General features: G+C 41.1%; 1 protein-coding gene across 1 annotated transcript in view; it reads right to left on the bottom strand.

The window, feature by feature from the left end:
• The window catches only part of ADAMTS12 (ADAM metallopeptidase with thrombospondin type 1 motif 12), a 341068-nt gene that overhangs the window by 90930 nt on the left and 224290 nt on the right, over positions 1 to 25848 (bottom strand). The window contains exons 12-14 of the mRNA XM_057710080.1: positions 23277 to 23446; positions 11511 to 11644; positions 3539 to 3659 (exon numbers count right to left, since the gene is read on the bottom strand). Coding sequence (XP_057566063.1) covers positions 3539 to 3659; positions 11511 to 11644; positions 23277 to 23446 — 425 coding nt within the window. The remainder of the gene's footprint in view (positions 1 to 3538; positions 3660 to 11510; positions 11645 to 23276; positions 23447 to 25848) is intronic.

Genomic DNA, 25848 nt, shown 5'->3' with positions numbered 1-25848 from the left:
GCACAGGTGCTAGAGTAACAAAGCCATCTCCAATCAATCACAGCCCCGTGCAGCTGGCTACAAACACATACTTGTTCTGGGAATAATCCTCCAAAAGGAACCACCACAAGCCACAGACTCTTGAGGGCAAATGGTACCCTCTTGACCAGGTAGACGGAGTTACAGTGTGACCCTCCAGAGCCAACCACTGCCACCCACCAAATCACCACCACTACCACCACCACCACCACCACCAACAGCTCTGGGTGGAGAGATAAAGAGAAAAGAATACTTTAGGACATGCATAAAAAGAGGAAGGATTCTGAGATTTATGCCTTTGGGCCAGAATCAGAAAGTGACTAAAATCCAATATTATAATGCTGGGTGTACATCAAGGGTTCCTAACCCCTGGGATCTAATGCCTAATGATCTGAGGTGGAGCTGATGTAATAATAATAACAGAAATAAAGTGCACAATAAATGTAATGCCCTTGACTCATCCTGAAACCATCCCCCACCCCCTGGTCCTTGGAAAAATTGTCTTCCACGAAAATGGTCCCTGGTGCCAAAAAGGTTGGGGACCACTGGTGTACGTTATTACCATCACAATATCGTAACAATATTCATGTTGCAAAAGAGTTACAACCCTCCAGCAAATCTGCAGGCAGGGCATCAAGGAGAAAAAATATCTGACTCAGATAGTCTGTCAACATAACTGGAGAACAGTTAATGATTTGGCCTTCAATACTGTCAAAGGAATAAGAATCAATTTTATGGAAGACTTTTCACTGAAACTTATATGACTGCTTATTGAATACCTACTACATATACACAGACTGTGTTTGCTGATTTGGGGCTGGGTGGAGACAGAGCCGAAAGACAATTTAGCCCTCAGCTTACAACTGTGTTAGAGAAAAAGAATACAACATAAGGTGAAAAACGGGAGCAATACACGACAGCACGTAAATAAGTACAGAAAACAACTATGCGTTGGGTGTCTTCCAGGAAGTTTCTCTTTTGACTTTGGCCTCTGCATTCATCATCCTGTCTCATGCCATCTCATTCCATTTCAAAAATTTTGCAGCACTTTTTAGCTTCATTCACATGGTGGGGTTGGGGAGGGGGGGAGGCAGCCAGAGTCCTTAACAATGTTTCCACCTTCATCAGGCACTTAGCAAAAGTAGGATCTGGTGAGTGCTGGCTGGATACGTGGAACACAGACCCCTAACTGGGTGCTGCAGAGTCCAGAGTGGGCACTTGCTGGGTTTCCCCACTGCGCTAGGGGTGGCAGAGCCAGAGGGCTTTGAGGAAACTGTCAGGGCAAGAACAGTCTAAAGGTGACATCACTCCCTGGATGCCAAGAACCATCAGAAGCCCTCGGGGTAGCAAGTGGGAGAAAGAGAACTGAAAACACGAAGGAAAAAAGGATGTGAATGCCCAGGGGTGGGCATGCAGCCAGATGTATTGAGGTTTCTGAGGCAGGCGTCGGGGTGAGAGGGAGGCACAAGATGCTTCTGGTCCCTTTTCCTCACCCCTAAGAAACCAGGACAAAGATAAGATCCCAGAACTAAAGCCCGATTTCCTAAGGGCTTAAAAAGTTAAGTGGTAGAGATTTGAGAATGAAAACTCTGCTTTTCAAAGGAGTTACCATAATGTGAGGAGCACAGCATGTCTGAGGCCAAAGATACAAGTCCCCACAGATAAAGAAATAAAATAGAGGTTAAATATAGGAACATGATTTTAAGTGTGACTTTTAATAATCAAAGTAAATAAGGTCGCATCTAAATAGTGAAAAATATTTACATAACACCTTTGTAAAGACAATAAATATTAGTTATCATAGGATGTTTGATCAGATGCGTGAGACATATTGGATTATCATTTACATCCCTAATAAGTAAGGCAAAGTCTATGTTTCACGCATAATAAAGCTATCAAACAGACAGGAAATATAATCCCTCAATGATAATTCTAAAGGGGAGGACAAGCATTTCACGTTCCAGTTTAACCTTACTGATTCAATAGTCAGAGAAAGGGAGGGTGGGAGGGAGCCGCAGGAGGGAGGGGATATGTGTATAAATACAGCTGAGTCTCTTTGGTGTACCGCAAAAGCTGGCACAACAGTGTAAAGCAATTATATTCCAATAAAGAGCTTTAAAAAAAAACAAAACATAGGAATGAAATTTAAACAAATTTGGGTTATCCACTGTTATGTGTACCAGGGAAAAATAGGTCATTTAATGACTACACCTCATACACTCGGACATACTTAGTAACCTCGCCCCAGGTGGTACTCAGCATGTCTAGAAGGGAGGTACCCCCACTGTATCTAATTGCCACCCTGGACGCTACCCTAGCCCCAGCACAGGGTTACTGCCCCTGTTCCCTCTGGCTCTATCTGGGTGGTGCACCCTGGCCACCCTACTGCCAGCACCTGCATTCCTTGGAATCCAGAGAATTAACAACTGGAACCCCCAGCTCCCCAAAGTAGCCTCAGGCAATGACTAGTGGGGGTTGGTGTGTATTGTCTCAACTCCTTCCCTCCTGGGCGGGAAAACTCCAGAAGTACAGCTTTTACACTGGCTCCAATATAATATAATTGGCTAATAACACTCTCTTTCCTGGCTGCCTTCCTTTCCGTGTTTCACTTCCTTCAATGCCCCACTGGTGTTTCCCAGGATTCTCTGACCTCCAAACAAACTAATGGTACCTGAATTCTTGTCTCAGGGTATTTCTTCTGTGGTTTGGGTGTGGGGGAGGGGGTGCTAAACTAAGATGCTCTGAGCTGTCTGCATCATCTCCAGGCCTAACTTAGCCTCCTCCCAAGATGCCTTCAGCTATTGCTGGTGCCAAGGGACCATGGGGACTGTTTTAATTGATGACAACCTGCAGGGTCATGGCTGATCTGGGATGAGGATGGGCGCTCCATGCCCCGAGGATTATCAGTAGCCCAAACCTGCACAAGGGAGAAACTTCATAAAGGTAATCATGGGAAAGGAATAGTGGGGTGTGGGTAAGGAGGGCACATTAGGTGGGAGAAGCCACCTGGAGAGCCTTAAGACACCACTGGGTGGAACCCCATTTACAGGGAGGAACTTGGAATAAAAGCAATTGAAGCAACCCTGCCTTGCCTCCCCTCTGGTGAAGCTACATCCTGATTCCTCTACCTTTAAACCCACTTCTGGCCTCTCTGCCCTCAGTTATAGAACCTGCCCCTGTGTCTGCATCCTCCTCAGCCAGCTTTTCATCTCTTCTCTCCCCCAGGTCTTGGTCCATTGGCTTTCAGCCCTGGATCCTCTCCCAGGGATCACACTCTTAAACCTGGTCCTGTGCGCAGCCACTAGGCTATCTTAGAATCCTAGTGCAATGTGATGCTTCCTGTAATTGCTTAGCAATCAACCCCTTGCCTAAAACTGCTAAGGAGCCTTTATCCCTTTGTATTGAAGGCTACATCCATTTTGAATTCTGTGAAAGTCACAATCTGCTTAAAAAGAATAACACTCCATCTTGACCTTCATTCTCAGTCCCCCGCCACTTCAATTATTTATTTGTTTATTACCAGATCCTTCTTTCTGTTTAAACATCTTCTTCACGGTCTGGCAGGCTGAGCCATCCCCAAGGCACACACCGCAGCGATCCTCTGTGGCATTGGAATCGATCTCGTAGTCACAGCCGACCATCTGCAGGGCAGAGAGGATGAGGATGAACGACACAGGCAGGAGACGCCACACCTGCCCTGGACCTTTGCCTCCTCCTTCCCCTCTTTGCTCTGCATGAGATCAGGGCTGGGGGCAGATACAAGACAAATGTTTCCTTTTCCTGGTGGTGGCCAGAAGAATACCCAAAGCAACCACTGATCATAAAGGAAATACTTGCTTAGAGGGGAAAGAGGTACACACTGAATGCATTTGCAATTTCCGCTGAGAGGTGGAACTGAACACACTTCCAAAAATGGAACCGTGAAAATGTCTAGGAGTTGGAGTTGGTGGAACAGCAAATCCCTTTCAGATGTGCAAACCTCACGCCCCCGCCTCTCTAATGAGATTCCCAGGGATGATGGAATGACTCCACCTAAACCTGGTTGTTCAGTCCCTTTACATTCCTCACTGGGGATATTCTCTCTGGTTCCTGTCTGAACTGGGGGAAAACCGGGCTTCATGCTGAGACCATTTTAGTCCTGAGATCTGGACCTGAGATCTGAGGGATGAGATCTCGGACCTGCAGAACCAGCATCAGTTCCTTTGGAGCCTCCTATAACCCCAGTCCTCGCTGCATGTCACATTCAGCCGTAACCCAACCATCCTGATCTCCTTCCCTCTAGCTGCAGAGGAAGAACTGGTTGTTTTTTCCCTGAGCCAGGACAAATCTTGCTCCTATGCTCTGGACCTGACCCCTTCTCAGTGTTCTATCCATTGGTCCTCCCGAACCATCCTTTTATCCATTGGTCCATCCTTCTCTCTTCACTGGTTCCTTCTCCTCCGCCCACCAATATGGCCAAATCTTTCCCATCCAATTCCCATTCTGGAAAAGGAGAGCAATTAAACATGGGGTGTTTGGTAGCATCAGATACCAAAGAATCATGATACTCAGATTAAAAGTCATGAAACACATGAACTTCCACTGAAGTCCTTTGTCTCTCGCTCTCTTCTATGGGCTATATTCCTTAACCATATTTCAGTGATAGAAGAAAGAGGAAAAACTACACCATATTATATGAAATGGATTTTTCTTTTCTGTTTGGGAAGAAGAATCGTGCCCAGGTAGTTTTTCCCCTCTCTCAAAGACAAATCCCTTTCTTATTTTAAAGTCACCTCAAATCAGCTGAAAGGAAGAACTGTTTAGGTCTTTAAATACACCCTCCCTCTACCAGCTAAACAGAAAATTAACACCCATGGACAGAAAATACTGTCATTCCTTGGGTTAACCATCTCTGATTTCCTTTAGGTCCAAAGACTGTGGACTTGACCCAGCTGGGAAAAAATGCTAAGAGTTTTAAAAAACTTAATCACACTAATCACTACAGAAAGGAAAGAAACTGAAGGTGCGCCTTCAGTGGTTTTGTGTAAAATGCCAGTCCTTCACAAGTGATATGTTTACGTCAAGCTTGAGCATCCTCTAATAAGCTGATCTTTACAAATCCTATTCCCAGTGACCATCATTCCTTCACTGATTTGGACTGAGCCAGGGAAACATACCTTGCGACATACTGAAGTGTTTTAAAAAATCTCTGCCAAGAGGGGATGGATAAAAATATGAAGAAAAAACAGAAGAAAACCAGAAAAACAAATACCTTGAGCCCATCTTTCTCCTCCAGCAATATTTGCCTGAATCCCCCGGGGGTGGGTGGAGGGCAGGGGCAGGGACGGAAACACACACTCCCCAGGATGCTGGCCCCCAACATAGTGTGTCGTTCTTGTGGAGACTTCACCCTTCTGCTCCTCCATCAGCTGCGCACAGCACAGCCAACGCTGAACTGAGTATATAACCGGAGGCCTAGGAAAGCAGATGCCCATCCTCCTTGCTACACATAAAACATGAGGCTCTCAGGCGAAAATGAACAGACATCCCTCTCTTCCACGTCCTGTGCCCGGGCAACAGGGCCACAACAATTCTGTCTTTCTGCCTTCAGCAGGATCAGAGGGGGCCTCTGTTGATGCTACCAAATGCGAACAAGGACTCCAGTATGGCCCTCCTCCAATGGGACTCTTAGGATGCCAGACCACCACCCCAACAGGCTGCATTTCTTTTCTAAAAAAGAAAACCACTTTAATTTCCTATCATTATTTCTTTCTTTAAAAAACAGCTTTCTTCGGGGTGCAGCTGTTATGTAAAATACTACACATATTTAATTTTGCAATTTGATGAGTCTGGACTCACAAATACCTGTGAAACCATCGCCACAATCAAGGCAACAGACATATTCATCAGCTCCCAAAGTTTCCTTGTGTCCCTTTTCTTGTGTGTGTGTTAAGAACACTCAAGGGGAGATCTACCCTCTTCACAAATTTTTAAGGGCACAATACTGTGTTGTTAACCACAGGCAGTGCATTGTACGGTACAGCTCTAGGACTTATTTGTCCTGCATAAATGAAACTTTATATCCGTTGAACAGCAGCTCTCCATTTTTCCCTTGGCAACCACCATTCTCTTCTCTGCCTCAATGAGTTTAACTATGTAGATTCTCATGTAAGTGGAATCTTGTAGCACTTGCGACTGACTTGTTTCATTTAACATAATGTTCTCCAGGCTCATCCATGTTGTCAAATGTCAAGATTTCCTTCTTTTTTAAAGTTGAATAATATTCCATGGTATGTATATACCCCACTTTCTTTATCCATTTGTTGATGAACATTTGGGTTGTTTCCATCTGTATCTTGGCTAGTGTGACTAATGTTGCTATGAATATGGGAGTACAGACATCACTTCAAGATTCTGATTGCATTCTTTTGTGTATATACTCTGAACTGGGATTGGTGGGTCATATGGTAATATTTAAGTATTTTAAATTTAATTAATCACATATTTAAATTTAATTAAAATAAAATATTTAAATTTAATTAAAATTATTTTAATGTAATCAAACATTAAATATAAATTTATTCATTAATTAAAATAAATATTTTTTAATTTTTTGAGAAATCTCCATACTGTTTTCCACAGTGGCTGCACCACTGTACATTCCCAGCAACAGTGCACAGGTTTCCAATTTCTCCACATCCACACCAATACCTGTTGCCTTTTGTGTTTTGGTAATAGCCATCCTAACAGGTATGAGGTGATCCCTCATGAGTTACACTTGCATTTCTCTGTGTTTAATGATGTTGAGCACCTTTTCATATACCTGTTGGCCATCTGTGTATCTTCTTTGGAGAAATGTCTATTCAAGTCTTTTGCTCATTTTTAAATCAGGTTATTTGTTTTTCTGCTATTGAGTTGTAGGAGATTCTCATATATTTTAGATATTAACCCCTTATCGTATATATGGTTTGCAAATATTTTCTCCCATTCTGTAAGTGGCCTCTTTATTCTGATGACTATTCGCTTTCCCATGCAGAAGTGTATCATCAATTCTAGACCCTGTCATTTGAACTGAGGAGCATCCTATCTTGAGTATCACTTAGAGAAATCAGGTTCCAATCTTTCACTAGGCTTTTAGCCCTACATGAGTGAATAAGTAATATGTATTCTTAACAATTCTCATTTCTTCCTTATGAGGTTTACTCTTTTACTTAGTAAATTCTCAAGTAACTGAGGACTGATATATCAACTGGTGTCTTGACCTAAGCCACTGAGAATGTCATCATTTCTTTCTACAGTCACTTGCCAAAGGTAGAGACTGGAAGAATGCCTGGTTCCAAGATAAGATTCATTCCCAGCTAATGAAACTTTATTGTGAAGATAAGGCCAGTTATGCTTAACTGAGAAGAACAGGTAAATGATATTGTCCTTTAATAAATGGGACAAGAGCAATAACGCTTTCATCACCATAATTTTGAGGGCCAAGAGATAGGATCTGACCTTCTGGAGAGACATCTGCCCCAGAAAAATTGATTTTGGGGTGTTCAGCCAATCACTGAGATGGCCAAAATAGCCTTAAGAGAGAACAAAGAAGGTTCAGGACAGTTTCTGAGAGCAATGAGAAGGGGAGCTAACTTAGGACAGGTAGGAAGATTGTCAGGAAAGGCTAAGGACTCAGGTGGGGTTGAAGACATTCACTTTGTAAGGGCACGAATTCACAAAGTTGAATTATTATTTTAAGAAGTGTACAGTAGATAGACTGACTGTAAGAACAAAAAATCACTGTGGTTGGGCTGCTCAGAATCAGGGTCCTGGGGTAAGAGGTTGACGGAAGGCTAAGCGGAGAAGTCTAAGGGCTGGCAACAGTTCAGAGCACCTAGGCTGTTTGGGAAGGTAACGAAGCCAAAGCTACGTTGACTGGGAGAAAAGGGACGAGTGAAAGAACTGAAGGTCCAAGCACTGGTTACCGAGAGAAAGGGGTGAGCAAGCTGGATGGTTAGCAGCCTGTCTTAGGACAGCAGGTAAGACTGCAGAGCTGGGACAGTTGGAAGAGGGGTGGGAATATCTGCTCATTTATTTAAAAGCTTATTCCATGTCATACTTGTGATTAAAAATGGCTGATAGCCTGAAATGTCATCATTTAAATTTGTATCTGTGATAAAAAAGCTTAGGAGTTCAGAGGATAGAAAGCCCAGAAATAAACCCATGCATTTATGGTCAATTAATCTATGACAAAGGAGGCAAGAATATACAATGGGGGAGAAAACAGTCTCTTCAATAATTGGTGCTGGGAAAATTAGACAGGTACGTGTAAAAGAATGAAATTAGAACATTCTCTAACACCATACATAAAAATAAACTCAAAATGGATTAAAGACCTAAGTGTAACACGAGATACTCTAAAAATACTAGAGGAAAACTTAGGCAGAACACTCTCTGACATAAATCACAGCAATATTATTTTGGACCCATCTCCTAAAGTAATGGAAACAAGAGCAAAAATAAACAAATGGGACCTAATTAAGCTTACAAGCTTTTGCAAAGCAAAGGAAACCATAAACAAAATGAAAAGACAACCTATGAAATGGGAGAAAATATTTGCGAATGATGCAACCAAGGGCTGAATTTCCAAAATATACAAACAGCCTATACAGCTCAATATATAAAAAAACAAACAAACAATAAAAAAATGGGCAGAAGAGCTAAACAGACAGTTCTCAAAAGAAGACATACAGATGGCCAACAGACACATGAAAAGGTGCTCAACATCGCTAATTATTAGAGAAATGCAAATCAAAACTACAATGAGGTACCACCTCACACTGGTCAGAATGGCCATCATCAAAAAGTCTGTAAATAATAAATGCTGGAGAGGGTGTGGAGAAAAGGAAACCCTCCTAAACTGTTGGTGGGAATGTAAATTGGTACAACCACTATGAAGAACAGTATGGGGTTCCTTAAAAACTAAAAACAGAAGTACCATATGATCCAGCAATCCCAGTCCTGAGCATATATCCAGAGAAAACTCTAAATCAAAAAGACACATGCACCCCAATGTTCACAGCAGCACTATTTACAATAGCCAAGACATGGAAGCCACCTAAATGTTCACTGACAGGTGAATAGATAAAGAAGATCTGGTGTATATGCACAATGCAATATTACTCAGAACACAAAACAATGAAATAATGCCACTTGCAGCAACATGGATAGACCTAGAGATTGTCATACCAAGTGAAGTAAGACTGAGAGGGACACATATCACATGATATCACTTATATGTGGAATCTAAAACTGTGATACAGAGGAATTTATTTACAAAACACAGACGGATCCACAGACATAGAAAACAAACTTATGGTTACCAAAGAAGAAAGGGAGGGGGGACAACAAAATCTGCAAATCTAACATGTCAAACTGTCGGCAAATATCCCAGTTTCAAGACAGACATCTATGTATGTGAGCGTAAGCAAATATAATGAGTATTTATATGAATATAAGCAAACATTTTCATATCCACAAAGACGAAGAATTTGACACTGTATACATTTTTTTCTGATGGTGTAACTTTTTATTTCAATGCATGTTCAATTCCCTTTGAAAAAACTGTGGTAAATGAATAAGAAGACTAAAAAAGCTGAAAATAACTACAATCTGGATCTTTAAAAGGGAAACTGTATTTAGGCTATTAAGGTAAATTTCATTTGACATAATTTTTCAGCTTAAAAACTTAGCTCAGTGTGGTGTAGACAGAAAGTGAGTAATTAAAGCTTCTAAAAGGCCTTTACTGGTTTCCAGAAACAAAAAGGCAAGCTGAGAGATTCTGGCTTATTCTATTAAGCTGACTTAATTGGTTTTAAGAGAGACATCCAAGACCTCTTACGTTTCGTTCAAAATACCTGTTTTTGTTTCTTTCCATCACAAGGTAAAGATCCTGTTTCTATGCATGCAAATGTATTTAGGTCTAAAAGATAATTTTAGCATCACATTCATTTCTTGGTGACTAAAGTTCTCTACCCTAACAGCATATGGCAATCACCTGAGGAGTTTTAAAAATACCAGTGCCCAGGCCCCAAATCGCAGCAATTCTGAATTACTAGGGTGGAGCTAGAGCCAGACATCGGTAGGTTTTAGAAGCTCTCCAGCTGATTCTAATAGGCAACCAGGCCTGAGAACCACTGCATTAAATGGCGATGGGGCTGTATGAGCCTAAATTAACTAAATAAACTTTTTCCCACTCTAGGGAACAGATCTAATCTAAAACATATTAATTATTTTTGGTTCTTTTTAGTTACAAGGGTAACTGGCGTGTCAGGAAGAGAATTCTGCCTGAGCTCTTTCCAATTTAGAGTCTGGTTGTGGCTTGTTCTTAGCTCACTCAGTCCTGGGAGTCATCATGATGCCTCCTGTGCCTCTGTTGCTACTGGGATAAGTCCATCAGCAACTACAAGGTGATAAATTCACCTTCCCAGGGTGCTGACCATTTACGGGCAGGAGATTTTCATGGTGACAGTTTGGTCCAGTGGAAAAAACTGTGACAATTCTTTGCAAAAACAAATAAAATATATTAAGACTTTATTGTGTGCCAGGGGCTCTGTTAAGGGTTTAATCCATATGACCTTATTGAATCTAAGAAGATATGTTAATATCCCAATTTTACCAAAGATAACTGCGTCTTAGAAAGATGTATAGAGTTATACAGCTAGGAAATAGTGACACGGGGTTCAAATTCTAGAGCCTGAACACTAAGCCATTATGCTTTATTAGTAGTTAATTGAGTATTTTTATATAGTTTTTTTTTTTCTGGTGATTAAAAACGGCTTCTCTTTAAACTGAGATTTATGCCTGAGTGTTGGATCATAAAACTTGTTCATTAGTTCCTTGCAAAACAGAGCATGAGCAATGGGGAGAAATTCTTCAGTGTTCATACAAATAAAGCATTAAAAAATCAGATCAAAAAAAAAAATCAGATCTAAGTAATTTATATGAAGGCAGAGTTTTTCTTAATGGAGTCAATGTGAAAAAGTTAAATAGAAACCAGAAGACCTGCCATCTCTCTTCCTAAGAAGATCACACTGGTGATCGATGGAGAATGAAATGTCAAAATGCTTTGTGAAAAACGCTACACAATTATTAACTTCAGTTTTTCCTCAAATTTAACAACTCTGTTGGCAAGTAACCAACAAATAATTCAATGCCACTGAAATAATCCCAGTTGCCTTTTCCTGATAATTCCTCTTCTAATTTGGTTCTTCTTCCATTTGACCCAGCTCCACGCCTAAAATAATATCACACAGCACATCAACAGGTCACGAAATGAAGATGACAGCGGGAGGACATTCAGCTTCTAACCGTGATTTTGATGAACAGAGAAAAGTCTTGTCTCACAAACCATATAAAAATACCAGACCACATGCAAATAGCATGAAAGCAAAGATTAGAACATCTGACTTCCCAAATTAACAAAAATCATGATATTATAAAGTTGTTGATTAAAGAAACATACCCAATACCTTACATATGCCATTAATACAGACATTTCTGCTGTTGCTGCCTTCAAAGCAAGGGGTACCGTCCATGACTGCATCCTGCATTTTCTCGGAAAACTGGCCATCTGTCGGTCTGCAGTAGAGCTCACAAGGATGTGCTGAAGTGAAAAAGAGACAAATCCTCGCAAGTTATCTTTCTAGCTCAGCACCCGTCCCCCAGGATTTTGTATGTATGACCCCCCAAATGTCCTTCCTCTGGAGATTCCCATCCTTTACATTTCTGTGACACATGCTGTAATGCAGGCTTCTCCTTTTAAAGCGTTTTACAACAAATTAAATTGGGAAGATTGCTTTAAAATGCTATGCCTTTTGTTACCAACAATGAGACCTTTCAATCCAATGTTGAACAGTGCTTATAAAAATAAGGCACCGACTGGACTTCACTGGTGGCACAGTGGTTAAGAATCCACCTGCCAATGCAGGGGACCTGGGATTCGATCCCTGCTCCAGGAAGATCCCACATGCCGTGGAGCAACTAAGCCCGTATGCCACGACTACTGAGCCTGTGCTCTAGAACCCTTGAGCCACAACTATTGAGCCTGTGTGCTGCAACTACTGAAGCCCACACGCCTAGAGCCTGTGCTCCACAAGAGAAGCTACCACAATGAGGAGCCCGTGCACCGCAATGAAGAATAGCCCCTGCTCACCACAACTAGAGAAAGCCCGTGTGCAGCATCGAAGACCCAACACAGACAATAAACAAATAAATAAATTTATTAAAAAAAATAAAAATAAATAAATGAATTTAAATAACAAAAAAATAAATAAATAAAGCACTGAGCATCTGGGGTTAACCTAGAAAATAAGTCATAGCAACCAGAGATGCAGGACTCCAGACAGCATGACGCTTGCTTGCTGTTTGCAGTGAAGTAAGCAGACCACCAGGGGAGATGCTCCCGGGAGGCCAGCTCGTTACTAAGCCCACTGCCACTATCACAAACCACCGCCAACTAATATTCTCCCTTGTTCTCAAGTCCAAGAAGTCCTTGGTCACAGGTTTACAACCACATGGAAACAAAAGATCTGCTTTTTTGCTAAAGCAGCAGCCAACTTGCTTATCACAGTGGTCCATCCCATCATGCTGGGTCTTGCATCGAATCCATTCTAAGGTTCAATTTTCTGTTCCCCTGTGAGCGGTCTCCTGCATAGAATTGTCCTAAAGATTTACTTAATAAAATGTGTATCTATACCTAGGTACTTAGAATAACCAGAAAAAAAGATAACTTTTAAAACATAAATTGCCCTAAAAATTTTAATAGGTATACATGTATGTGATAAGAAGAATTGAAATAGTTAATTTTCTTTGAATGTTATGTCTTGTTTTAAGTGAAAAATTTGAGAATATCCTCTTCAGAAAGATCCTTTCAGGATCTCTTCTGGGTCTGTTTATTGAGGGGAGGGCTGGTAGTTTCTTGGCAGTGTAACCAGCTGAGGGCTCAGTGAGACCGGCCATAAGGCCATTTGCTTTGGACGCACTTCAGTGTGGATGGGCCCCAAATGCAAGGCCAGAGTGCACAGCTCTAGGTATGGCTGCTCGAGCATGCAGTATTCCATGTGGTAAAGAAATAGGAAGGTGAGTTAAAAATTAGCTGCACTCTGGCTGTAGAATTTATTTCAATTAAATTTTAGAAAAGACAAATACATCAATTTTCGACATAACCTCCTTGCTTTTCAATACACTTTGCCCATCTGTCAACAAGCTTTCGTATTCCCTCATTTAAAAAAGTTTTAGGCTGAGCTGCGAGCCACGAATGCACTGCTGTCTTCACTTCATCCTCGTAGGGCTGCTTTCAGGGGACCAAACAGATGAAAGTCCGATGCAGCAAGATCAGGACTACAGGGAGGATGCTTTAACACCTCAAAATGAAGTTTTTGCAGGGTGTCAACACTGTGGGCAGAAGTGTGTGGACGTGCACACCCTCAGACCACAAAAAACAAATCACTGCACGCTGCTCTTCTTTCGTGCACATCACAAGTGGGGCATCCGTTTTTGCTTGCACTCTAGTTACAAATGAACCGATGTAACATGTTCACACCTGCACAGCAGGGACTGGGGAGACAGTAGCCTTGAACACCAAGCGCTGATATGACAGTGCAGCCAACAGAAGATTAATATAACCGGAGTGCGGATAATTTTTGACTCACCCTCATAAAAGTGTATAACTTACACAAGTACAACTAAGAGTAAAAGCTCAAACACTGAAAATCTGTAGGAACTTGAGTCAGAGTTTCTAAAGCATCTGTTCAAAACTTAAAAGAGAAAGGTAAAAACACATAAAGAATACCAACTGATTTATATCAAGGGCAGTAGATAAGTTGTCTGAGAAGATGAACAAAGTCAAAATGAGTTGGAGAGATCCCTCCACAAAGTGCTAACGGAAAAGGGCCCTTGGACGCCGGGGACAAGGCATTGACTCAGGATTACTGTAAATCTTCACTCCTGGCAGCATGATTAGCTCTGTCACTGCCTGAACTGGAATAGAAGCACTTAGAGGGAGCCACCTGGGAGCAATTCTGCTCTGAGAGAGACGAGAACATCCATCCAGGTGTGCTGAGCCCAGGGAATCATTTCAGGAAACATCAGGCTATCGAGTAGAAGGATGGAGGCGGAGGAAACACTTTTAAATAAGGCTTTGATGCGAGCTTTAGAATTTAGATTTGAGATTTTGTATTTGGACACATAAAGCAAAAAGGTGAAGCAGCCCTAAATAATTCTGAACTTTTCTAAAGGAATTGTCCCTTCCAGGTTGCTGAGGAGGGCTGGGACTAGAGGTGCCTGAGGGAGCAAAATGTAAGAAGGCACTCACTCTCAGGGTTGTAAAAATGGGTCCTTGCAGCAAGGAAACCCCCATCTGAAGGCAAGCATCGAGCTGAATTCCAGAATGGTAAAGTTCCAATGTTTGCCTTAGTTTTGTTCCCTCAGGCTTGTGCTGTTTGACTTACTCCCTGAAGGATAAAACTATCCAGAGCCTTTTGCCGGTCTTGTTTATTTAGTGAGTTAACGGGAATTTTGCTTGTTAAAATAACAGCCAATGGTACTTGGACATTATTTCCCAGATCTTCTTGTGCTTTGCAGTGGTTATCTTATCTCATTTTAACAATCACAACCACCCTACGATGTTAGTTCTTTTATTTTCCCCATTTAGAAGACAAAATTTAGGCACAGAGAGATTAAGTTTTCCAAGATCTCACAGTATGAGTGGCAGAGTAAAAGCTGATGGTTTAGCTTAGAGCTCACTCTATTAACCCCCAACCTACAGGCACAGAATTATTTTTAACAAAAAACAAATGCTTTGATGAGATATTAAAAGTAACCACTCTTCGTGTTATTAGGCAATTCGTTTATTTGTGAATCACGTCTGAGAAGCAAACTTGGTAGAAGACCCTCTGGACTCCATTTTAATAATCTTTCACTTAAATATAGTGAGAATTACTAGCCTCTGGAGCCGTTACTTCTACAGACAGCAGATGTATAACTTCTAGCTCCTGAAAGTCTAATATTACCTGGAGAAAGTTACTTAACCTTTCTGTGACCCAGTTTCCTCATCTGAAAAACAGGGATAATAATACCTACCTTGCAGGGTAATTGAGGGTTAAGATAGAGACTGAATGTCAAGCACTCAGCATGGTACCTGGTCACAGTTAGTACTGGACAGATGACCGTGGTTATGGTTGCTAATTTCACCTTATCATGGCCTGGTGAACTCTAAAACTCCTTGAAGTTGCCCCATAAGCTACGCTTCTATCATTCCAATCTTCCCCAGCGCAGTCAAAAGATCTGTGTTTTGTAACGCTGGCTCAATTCTCTTTCCCACACATATACGAATCTTTCCTGAAATATCCTCTTCTCCTTCAGATGATTCCACTATGCCATTTCTAATCAATTCTGCACTGATTTCATGCTTTATTTTACTATCTTCTAAACAATTGCTGTCTTGTCAGTTTAGCAGAAAGAATTCTACGTCCTGCTAGGTCAGTAGGTGGTTCCGCGACTTTCCTTTTCTGCGACTGTGGACCTGGTTTAAAGCTGTTCCACTCCTACCATGCCTACTGAGGTCCTCACAGCTCTACGCTGCCAAGATCATGGATTTTACAGGCCCCTCAACCAACCTGCCACATCCTCAAGGGCATCTTAGTCATCTGCGCACCGATCGGCTACTACTGGCCAGCACACTGTGAGGAGGAGGAGTTAGGACCCACGTTGGAGAGGACTGAAAAGCACAGGAGGGGTGGAAGTGAGCACAGCCCGGGGGGCTCTCCTTCACAGGAGCTTTGGAATTAGATTCACAGATTCCCTGCCCTGCTCAAGGCCTTCTCGGTCTCTGCGCAGAGGCGGCTATCAGAGGAGAGCACATTGAAGCCTCTAACAAGGTATCTGGCATAGGAGAGTTGTTTTTAATGTGTTAGTTGTCACCATTAACCTTTCCCAATGAATCCTAGCAGATCATTACCCCCAGAAAAGGCTCTTAACGCAAGTTTACTAATTAACAGACATGGCAGTGATCAACACTGTTAGGGAGAAACTTTTGGACCAAGTGGCAAAGAGATCAACTCGATCCTAAGAGATCATTAACTCTTAGTCATAAAAATGAACCTTGACCTTAGTGACAGAGGTCAAGGATGTTCATTGCAGCAATTAACTGTTTATCCAGGAAGAAATGGACAAATCAATTAAGTTGCATTTATACAGCGGAAGGCTATGCAGTTGCTGAGAGGGATGAGGTGAGACGCAATGCCGTGGTGCTCTGCTCCGTGTGTCAAAAAGTTGCAGAACTGGTAAAGTATGAGTCCATTTGTGTGCAAATGGAAACCTGCTGTTAACAACGCTGGCCTCTGAGGAATAAGTTAAGTGCGGTGGGCTAAGAAGAAGTTATTTTTATTTCATTCTATTATATACACTTGCAGTTTTTATAAGATGCATATATTTCTTTCTTAAATAATGTCTTGGCCCTCAAAAAAGAAAACTGGACAGGTCTTCTTTCCCCTGTGACAGTCATGACACACCTCCACGAAGAGAGGCCCTCATTTCGAGGCGTCCCTTCATCTTGCTTCTGTGATACTGGATTAGTACAACCTTCAAGGTTAGACAGGCTAACTTAAGTACACTGCAAGGAAGAAACACAGATTTCCTGGGAATGTAAGTCTTAGGAATACCTAGTAGATAAGCTGTGCTAAGAACAAGAGCAGCACACAGACCCGCTGCTGTGACCCCCAGCACCTGCACATCTATGACCCACAGGTGAGCCTGAGGCTGGGGAGAACCCTGTGCTGGAAAGCAGCCATTGTGAATTGAAGGTTCAGGGCTATTGGAGCAGCTTACAAGGCGGGTCCTGAAGTCCTGCTTCCCTGCCCTTTCCTCTGGCCTCTGTCTTTCATGGTGCTCTGGGTCTGTCACTAGGTGGGCCTGTGACACAGGGCCCTGCACAAGGAGGCAGGAGGAGCAGCACCTATCAGAGAGCCTCTGTCCCAGATACCAACCTCATCGATTCCATAACATCCACAGAGTTGAGTGTTTCACCGTCTCAGGTACACTCATCTGCCCTGACACATCCTTTCGTTGGGCTCAGGTGATTTTTTTCCTCTAACTTTTCAGTCCATTCAGCTAAGTGAAAACTCTAAAACTAATGGACTGGTGAACTCTACCCTCACACCATCTTTTTAATCCTCTCACAGGAAGCTTAGGGAACTGAATGAACTCACTGAATCAAAGGCTGCATTTTCAATTCTGCTGAAACAGGGCGGCCCAATGTTTTTGGATAAGGATCTTATGAAGTGATCATTAGAAGCGAAAGCTAAAGCTTGCTAAGAAGGATAAAAATTACTCCTTAGGTCAAGGAAAAGTCTGGATGCATTTCACATTCTGTGAGTAGACTGCAATTTGAGTTTCACCATTTAAAAAAAATCCAGTTTCTAAAATCCATTGATGGGCAGGGCTCCTTGGGTGTGAGTTCTGTGCGGTGACCCAGGGCCTCACACTTGGTTGAATGCTCTGTTGTCACTGTCTTAAAACTCTTTAATAATGCTGCATCTGGACTTGTGTCTTGTAAGTGAAGTCCAATGGGATGCTGGGGCACGGGCACGCAGAAGAGATCTGTGATGTGCATGCGTGTGTGCGGCTCCTCCCAGATTTTAAGAAATACTGAACCTTAAGCAAAAAGGCATAACTTAAAGTGTCTTCTTGTGTTATTAAGTAGCATTTAACCTAAAAAAAAGAAGCTCAGTTTAATGACTAGGCTCAGATCAGCTCGAGAGAAAAAACACAAAACAAAAAGTCCTGACCAATAACCCAACCAAAAATCAGTCATATAATTACCAAAACTCTGTAACTTTGGCTGGTCTAAAATAGAATTCTTTTACTTTCTGATAAGGTAATATTGCAATCTCTAAATATATCAAATATGTACTAAACATAAGAAGGCATTAAAATTAATATATTCTACAATAACCATAGAAAGGTATGAAAACAGGAATAGAATTGTTAAAAATGAATTAAACCCGGGGTTCCTAGGTGGCGCAGTGGTTAAGAATCTACCTGCCATTGCAGGGGACAAGGGTTCGATCCCTGCGCCAGGAAGATACCACATGCTGTGGAGCAACTAAGCCCGTGTGCCACAACTATTGAGACTGCGCTTTAAAGCCCATGAGCCACAACTATTGAGCCCATGTGCTGCAACTACTGAAGCCCATGCGCCTAGAGCCCATGATCCGCAACAAGAGAAGCCACGGCAATGAGGAGCCCACGCATCGCAACGAAGAGTAGCCCCTACTCACCACAACTAAAAAGAAAGCCTGTTCACAGCAAAAAAGACCCAACACAGCCAATAAAATAAATAAATAAATAAATAAATAAAATAAAATAAAATAAAAAAAGAATTAAACCCGCTTCACTGATGTTTTAGACTAGGCAAAATGCAGTAAGGTTTGCTATTTACTGCATGTTTATGTCCTGTCTTAAAATGCTTAGGAACTGTGACACTAAATTTGGAATTGCAACTTAATATAAATTGTTTACAAAACAATAATAATTTTGTCATAATACTTAAATTTTAAAAAATTGATTTTCAAAAGCAAGATATATAAGTTTAATAAACTTAGCATTTGTCATAACACAAAGAGTCGTTGGGGCTCTTCTTCTCCAGAGCTCCTTGGTCATCTATTTTTTAAAACATCATCTTAGGTAAAATTCAAAATTCAATGCATTGTTCTAAGGTAATGGCTTATACCAGTCTCTGTTTTTATGGTTAACATTTAGTCTGCAGAGGCAGGCCTGGGCTAACTCTTGGCTCTACTGAATAGTCTGAGTTTAAGAAGTTACTTCAGTTCTCTATATCTATTAGCATATCCATAAGAATTAGGTCAAAAACTTAAATTTCCATGTACGTTTTTTTTGTGGAGACAATATTAGAAAAATGCTTATAAAGTGTTGACTGAAGTGCCTGCATAGAGCAAATATTGATTAAAAAATTTCACATAAGCTGTTCTCATTATCATTCAGTAATGAGTTTCGTGGCAAGCAGCAAAAAAAAAAAAAAAAGTTGCTTCCTTGTTTTCAGTGGATAGGAGTTTATTTTTCCCCATATAACAAGAAATCCAGGGGCTATCCTCCTTCTGTCTTCCTCTCAGCTGTCTCTGCGTGGTTGTGATAGGATTGCTGTACCCCAGGCAGCACGAGGGCAGAATGAAAGGCAGAATGGCCGGGGGCTGAGGGCAGCTGGGTCAGTACCAGTTAAAATCCTTCCCAGAAGCCTGACCCAGTGAGGCTGCCATCTTTATCTCTTTGGTTGGAACTGGAGGTCCCTGGAATACAGGTTGGTGGGTCTTCTAGTTTTCCTTCTTCTCTTGTAGAGGAAAGCGAGGGGGTTGTGAGTGGCTTCGGGGTGTCTGCAAACATCATCCTTATTATTCCATCATTTTCCCTGCTGAAGCCACGGAGTCCTAGTCTGTGAAACGAGAAGCTTCTGGCTAGAAGATCTCCCAGGTTGCTCCCCAGGCTGACACTCTCTTTAAAGGCTGTTTCTATCTAAATAATCCCACGTACTCTTGTAATAATATCTATGCTTGGCGCCCAGGTGCCCCCAGGTGTCCAGCTCCTGCGAATGCTGCCAGCCTTGGCCCTCAGTTGTCACCTTGGTCTAAGAGAGCTTCCTTACCCAAGGACACCCACTCCTTCCTGGGGCAGACCACACCCAATGTCTAGGCCATGTGGAGCTTCAAGGACTGGCTGCCCCCCCCCCAACTGTGGCAACTCTGAAGGTCCTTCCAGCTATAGAGCTTCCCGTAGGGCTGGAGAAGCCCCCTGCTGAGACTGCACTGCAGCCCAGCTTCTTTCCCTGCCCAACCCCTCTTCCTCCCCACTCTTTTCCACACCTGTTGAACTACCCACATACTAATGTCTGTCTCAAAGTCTGTTTCCTAGGGAACACGGTTGCAACAATTCCTTAAACATGTTCCTGAAGGATCCTATCCCAGGAGGAGCAGACTGTGGTCTGACCTCATGTCAGACCCTCCACATTTGCTGGAAACCTCACGGGCAGCAAGCATTAACAGAGCTGAAATATTTAAAAGCAACAACTAAAAACTTAGCCTTAATGAGGAGTTATTTGGGGGTTCTGAGAAAAACATCCACAAAGGAAGAGAGATTCCAAGAAAGTGATGGCACCAAGATCAGGTTCTGGCCATTTCCTAACAGAGGATGCAGGATGTAAAGACATTTGTATTAACATAGGCTAATCAAGTCCCTGAGAATCTACATAAGTTAGTCAGCATAAGTATCTCGGCTTCTTCATCAAACAGACTTTATTCTTCAATTCCAGCTCCATTATATAAGATACGATAACCCTGAATAAGTTACTGTCCTTTCTGAGACTAAGTTTCTTCATCTCTGGAGGATGGAGATGGTGGTAAGTGAGAAAATGTATAGACAGCTTCAGCTTTTCACACTGGTGCCTCCATGAATGTTATCAAGTGGAGTTTGGATGCTTTGGTTTTTGTTTTTTTTGCCAGGAGTGGTGGTAAAGAAAATGCCTACGTTGGAAAGTAAGTTGATTTAAATTAATAGTTCTCAAACCCTTCAGGCAGAAGAATTATTTTTCTTTTTTCAAACAAGATCTTAAAGCAGATAAAATCAGGATTTTATTAAGCATAAATTTTGTAAGTTCAAGTACATAATGCTTAAAAATAGTTCAAAGGGATCCAATGAGACTATTAAGATGAACAGAAAATTCTGAAATCCATGAGGATGGCAGTTACAGTCTAATTTTTTTCTGTGGGTTTTTTTTTTGTTTGCACAGCAATGAAAAATCTTGACTCACACAAACAGCTGTAAATGATAACAGTTTAGAACAACTCGACCTGTAATCTCAGGATAGTTCTCAATTAAATTGTGTTGATGGGAGACTTTTATTATAAGGTCTGTGGAAAACCAAATTAATTTGTGTAAGTTAATGCATTGGTGGTTTTTGATATGTTAAAATATGTTTTGGTATGTTTTGATATAGTAAACCTATATGCTATATTTTGAGTGTAAGCATTGTTGTTTTATTGCACTTTAAAAATAGTTTAAATTATTTTTTTTGAAGATGAAATTAGAATCAAACATTTCTGGAAGCCCTGGAACAGAGCTGGAAAACTATAACATTTGATGGAGTTTCTATGCTTATTCCAAATGTTTGAATCTATGATTCTTCTTGTGTCATTGGCTTCTCAGCACAACTGCCAAAGGTTACTTACTAAGACACTTAACATTGTCTACTGAATGGGTAGAAAACTCTGCTGCAATTTAGTCTATCCTCTCGTGGCTTCTAAGGGAAGGCTGGGAGGGTGTCAAGTGCTCAATGCCTGACACAGATTAAGTGCTCTAAGCAAATGGCAACTCTATAGGATAGAGTTCGATGGAGGAAAGAACTCAGTGTGTTGGTCACAGTGGTAGTTACTCAGATCAGTAAGCAAGTCACTATACTTAAATAATAGCACAGGAGCCTGTAAGAAAACCACTGGGATGGAGAATGGAGGCTTACAGCCCAGGCAGATGGTGAGTTAAGCAGATGGCACTCGGCTTAATTTCCTCACATGGCTTATACAGCCTTAACACCAGTTACAGACTCAAACTGATCACTCCAAAGTGAGTGAAATCTGTGGCTACTTTTATAACTCTCATTTCTGTAATACTTTTTGCTCTGCTATGCAAAAAGTAGGCACACAATAAATGCTTGTAAATCACTGAAAAGTCAAGCTGAACCAAATCTTTTTTATTCTAAATCCAGCTACTTGAGCCATCAGAGTCCAGCAGACACAAATCCAACCCTGAATCTGGCAGGGATGGGGACCCCACACTAAGCACCTGTCACAACACCGAGGCAACTATGCCATTTTAGTTCTGGAAAGGTGCTCATTCAGGGTCTATAGTACTACTGACTCAACTAGTTCCAATAAAACAGAATGTCCAAAATATAGGTATAGGTAGTACCAACCAGCTACACCTTTCATCACTATTTTTTTTTTTTTTTTTGCACCCACATGAGCTTTCCTGTATTCAAGTTCTTGGATCAGGAAGTAAAACTGCACCAAAAGCCAAATGACTCACTCCTCCAGAGCATGAATGATGCTAAACAATGGGGGACAAGGAGTAGACGTTGCCCATGACAACCAACAGTCATCAGGGTATTTTGGAGACACAAAGTAGGAAACACGCTTTTTTCAAAAGCAATTGACTATATAATTTTTCTAACAGTGCAAATATGTAATTTTCATTCACTGGCCGACATCTACAAGTCCTCTTGTGTTCTATCACACCGGATTTCAGAAATTGAACAATCACAATACGACATGGTTACTTTTCACTACCTTGTCTCAAATCTCCTTAACTCAGGAGAATCTTTCTTTCATTCTCTATTTGAATAACAACAAATAGCACAGATACTCACTGATGCCTGATGTCAATCTACAGATAACAGTGAATGATTCTTCCTCACATGCGGGGGAGAATGGGTCACTGGTGCTGATTCAAGGGAAGCGCTGCCAAGCCTGCGGCTCCGTTCTCCAGCTTGGTTTTGTCCCCATCCTCTGCGGTGCATCCTCCAGATGCTTGATTTTACTTTTTACCCGTCTCACACAGTCCTGTACATATGAAATGTTGATTTCTGGCCCAGAGCTGGCTCTCACTCATTTCTGATCAAGGGTCTCATTCATTTTCTACCAGCTTGTCTTTCCTTGTGCTTTGCTCCTCTCACTTGGAATTGCTGACTCTATTTTGAATGCCTTCCCCTTTCCTTATTCCAGGAGAAAGACTACTCTTGCTTCAGAATAATCAACTAATTCCTTGGAAGACTTCTTTGAAATTACTCCAAACCCATAATGACCTTCTTTTCTGAATTTCTGCCAAAATTACATTCAGTTCCACAGGCTCATCAACAAACACCTTCATCAGTGATTAGTTCCTAAATCCCTACCAGCCCCACTTATTGCTTAGTTGCTCCTCAGCTGTTTTGAAGTGAGCTGCTATGTTTAATAAACTTCCCTTTTATCTCCCACAGAGCTCAGCACAGAGTTGGAATATTCACCTTCAACATTTACTGATCCCCTTAACCAGGTCCAGCTCCTAGAATATAAAACTCCTAATGGCACAATTCTCTTTTTGCTGAACTCTGTGAGGCAGCGCAGGTACTGACAGATAAATGCTTTCTGACAATGGCTGTAGCCCTAGATCTAGAATATACTGTTACAGCTCCTTACCTGGATTAAAAACTGGAAACCAGTGGTAGAATTCATTCTTGTAGGGAACAGTGTCAAACTCACTGCACTGCATCTGCCGAAATGTTGGTGTATCTTGGCGACAGGGGTGGACGTTGCACAAGCGATAGCGTTTTCTTTCTCCAGTGCAGTACTTCCCTCCAAACTTTGGTCTACACATGAAACACACAAACTGTTCTTTAACTTCCTTAAAGGTCAGCATTTTCCATTAAAAATCCTCTGGCATCTGGCCATGCCCCTTCCTTGCAAACCATGTCCCTCTCTAGCCTCAAAATTCACCTTTTGAATAAATTATTCAAATCTCATACATTTTTTTGTTGTAGCCAATGAACACTCAGTTCCAAGTGCAGAGTTGCTTATTTTGAAATACTAGTTTGACCCCTTCCTTTGACGCCACAGTCAATCAGTTGCCTGGTTATCAGTTGTCACTTTATTTTTGTTTCCTTCTTTTCATTCCCACAATTACCAAACTAGTTCACCCCTTATCTCCATTCCTGTCTCCCCTCTTTTTCCTCATGCAGCCTACTGTACACACTCTTCTCTGGCTAATTTTTATGATTATTATTTTAATTTTTATGACTATTTGCACACTGCTCCCATGACATAAGTTGATTTATTTACTATTTTTTTCCTGTGCCTCTAGATAGATTTCTTTAAACAGCTACATGCTGCCCATGCTCTAAGGACCAATAAATGCTATCTGCATCTCCACTGTGAATCCTTCCTGAATTCCTGCCAAAAGTAATCTCTTCCTCCTCTTCAATGACACTTCATTATTCAGCTGTAGGCATTTCCTGCACTTATCACCTCCAAAGATAATTCCTTGACCAAGGCAGTTCATGTGCATTAACTCCTTGTAGGCAGGACTAAAAATTGTCCTTGATAGTTGAGAGTAGGCTGGTTTCCTAATTTGTGATGATGGAATGACATTCCATGACTTGGCACCACTCCAATTCATTTCCATCCAAGAGCCTTTTGTGAGCCAAGCGCTGCTAGGTTCTCACTACACAGCTAACCAATATATATCAAGGATACAGTGTCAGGGTAGGTTGTTCATGCACTGATCTAAATCACAGAACTTAATCTGTAACTGTTTCCATTGTCATTGTTCTCAATGAACTTAAACCAGCTACTGAGATCAGACATGGTCACTCTGTGGAGTCACCCAAGGAGACTCTATGACAACCTGTAGCCTCTAAGATGGGAGTTAGGACCATGTTTTCCCCTGAAGCCACGTTAGGGAATCACTGTTCATTTCCTCAACAATGATGTCCTCTTCTGACAACCAAGGGTCACTGACCATCCTCCCAGGAAGGCTACGGACTGTTACTGGCTGATACAGAACACTGACGATAAGTCCTAGAGCAAATTGCCTATATTTCCTGATCTCTAAAATGCAAATCACTCTTCTGATCACACTGAAACAAACTATAAAATAAAGATTTTCTATAAAAACATTCTTTGAGGAATTCATAGTTTTGAAGTTTTGAAGTCACAGGAACCTTGTATTTAAACAAAAAGGTAAGATTTTAAAACAATTTTGTCCAAATTCCTCAAATGCACACTTACTTATATGCATGGGAAATGATAAAGATATCATAATAATTACCATTTACTGACAATTTTATGTAGTTGCTACTGTGTTAAACTCTTCACAGATATCAACTTATTAACCTTTAGGAGAAATTATATATAATTATATATAATAGTTTATATGTGTATATATATACATGCAGATATCTGCATATAGTAATATATTTATTAATAAAAAGAAGTAAGATTTGGAACTGAGACACTAAGGGAGTTATAATTTTATCACTAGCCTTTTAAAAAATGTGACTCTTACTCTTCAACATAGACTAATGTAAATCTAGGTAAAAGAAGTTTAACACATTTTCTACTCACAGGAGTCACTCTTTTTAAAAATTATACTTGGGGACTAGTACACTGAGAAATGATGAAATTAAGGATGTAATATATATTTGGAAATCAAGGAAATATAAATTTAATTCATATATAATAACATTATACTAACTTAAAATATGAAAAAAATAAGCCATTTGATTAAAAAATTGAAAACTACTTGTGAAATAACGTCTAGGAATCCCTAACAGGCTAATATGGAAATCTGAGGTTTACAAAATCCTTATCTAAAACATTAAAGATAATTACCCTCAAAAATGTGCCTAGCTATTTAATCAGTTACCTAAGGGAAGAAGATTTTTATAAACTTATACATTCATTATGTTGGAAAAAAAGCTGCCATCTTATCAGCAACAATGGGTATAATTAATTGCCACTGATAGAATGGGGTTATTTAGAAGGATTTAATTGTATAATCTCCTAGAGTCTTTCACATAGATTGTACCTTTAAAAAAATTTTGCTTATTTCTCCAAATGATGGAATGAGCTTACTTATCCAAGTTCTAGTATGAATCCAGTGCCAAACCAGAATGAAACAAAGTGAAAAAGAACCTTTTTTTTTTTCACACTCTATGAATCCTCCTTCTGGCTCCCTTTCGTCTTTGGGAACCCATTTAGCTTCCCTCAGGAG

Source organism: Hippopotamus amphibius, chromosome 15, assembly GCF_030028045.1.
Source record: "Hippopotamus amphibius kiboko isolate mHipAmp2 chromosome 15, mHipAmp2.hap2, whole genome shotgun sequence".
Classification (NCBI taxonomy): Eukaryota; Metazoa; Chordata; class Mammalia; order Artiodactyla; family Hippopotamidae; genus Hippopotamus; species Hippopotamus amphibius.
This window is presented reverse-complemented; position numbering and strand designations above follow the sequence as displayed.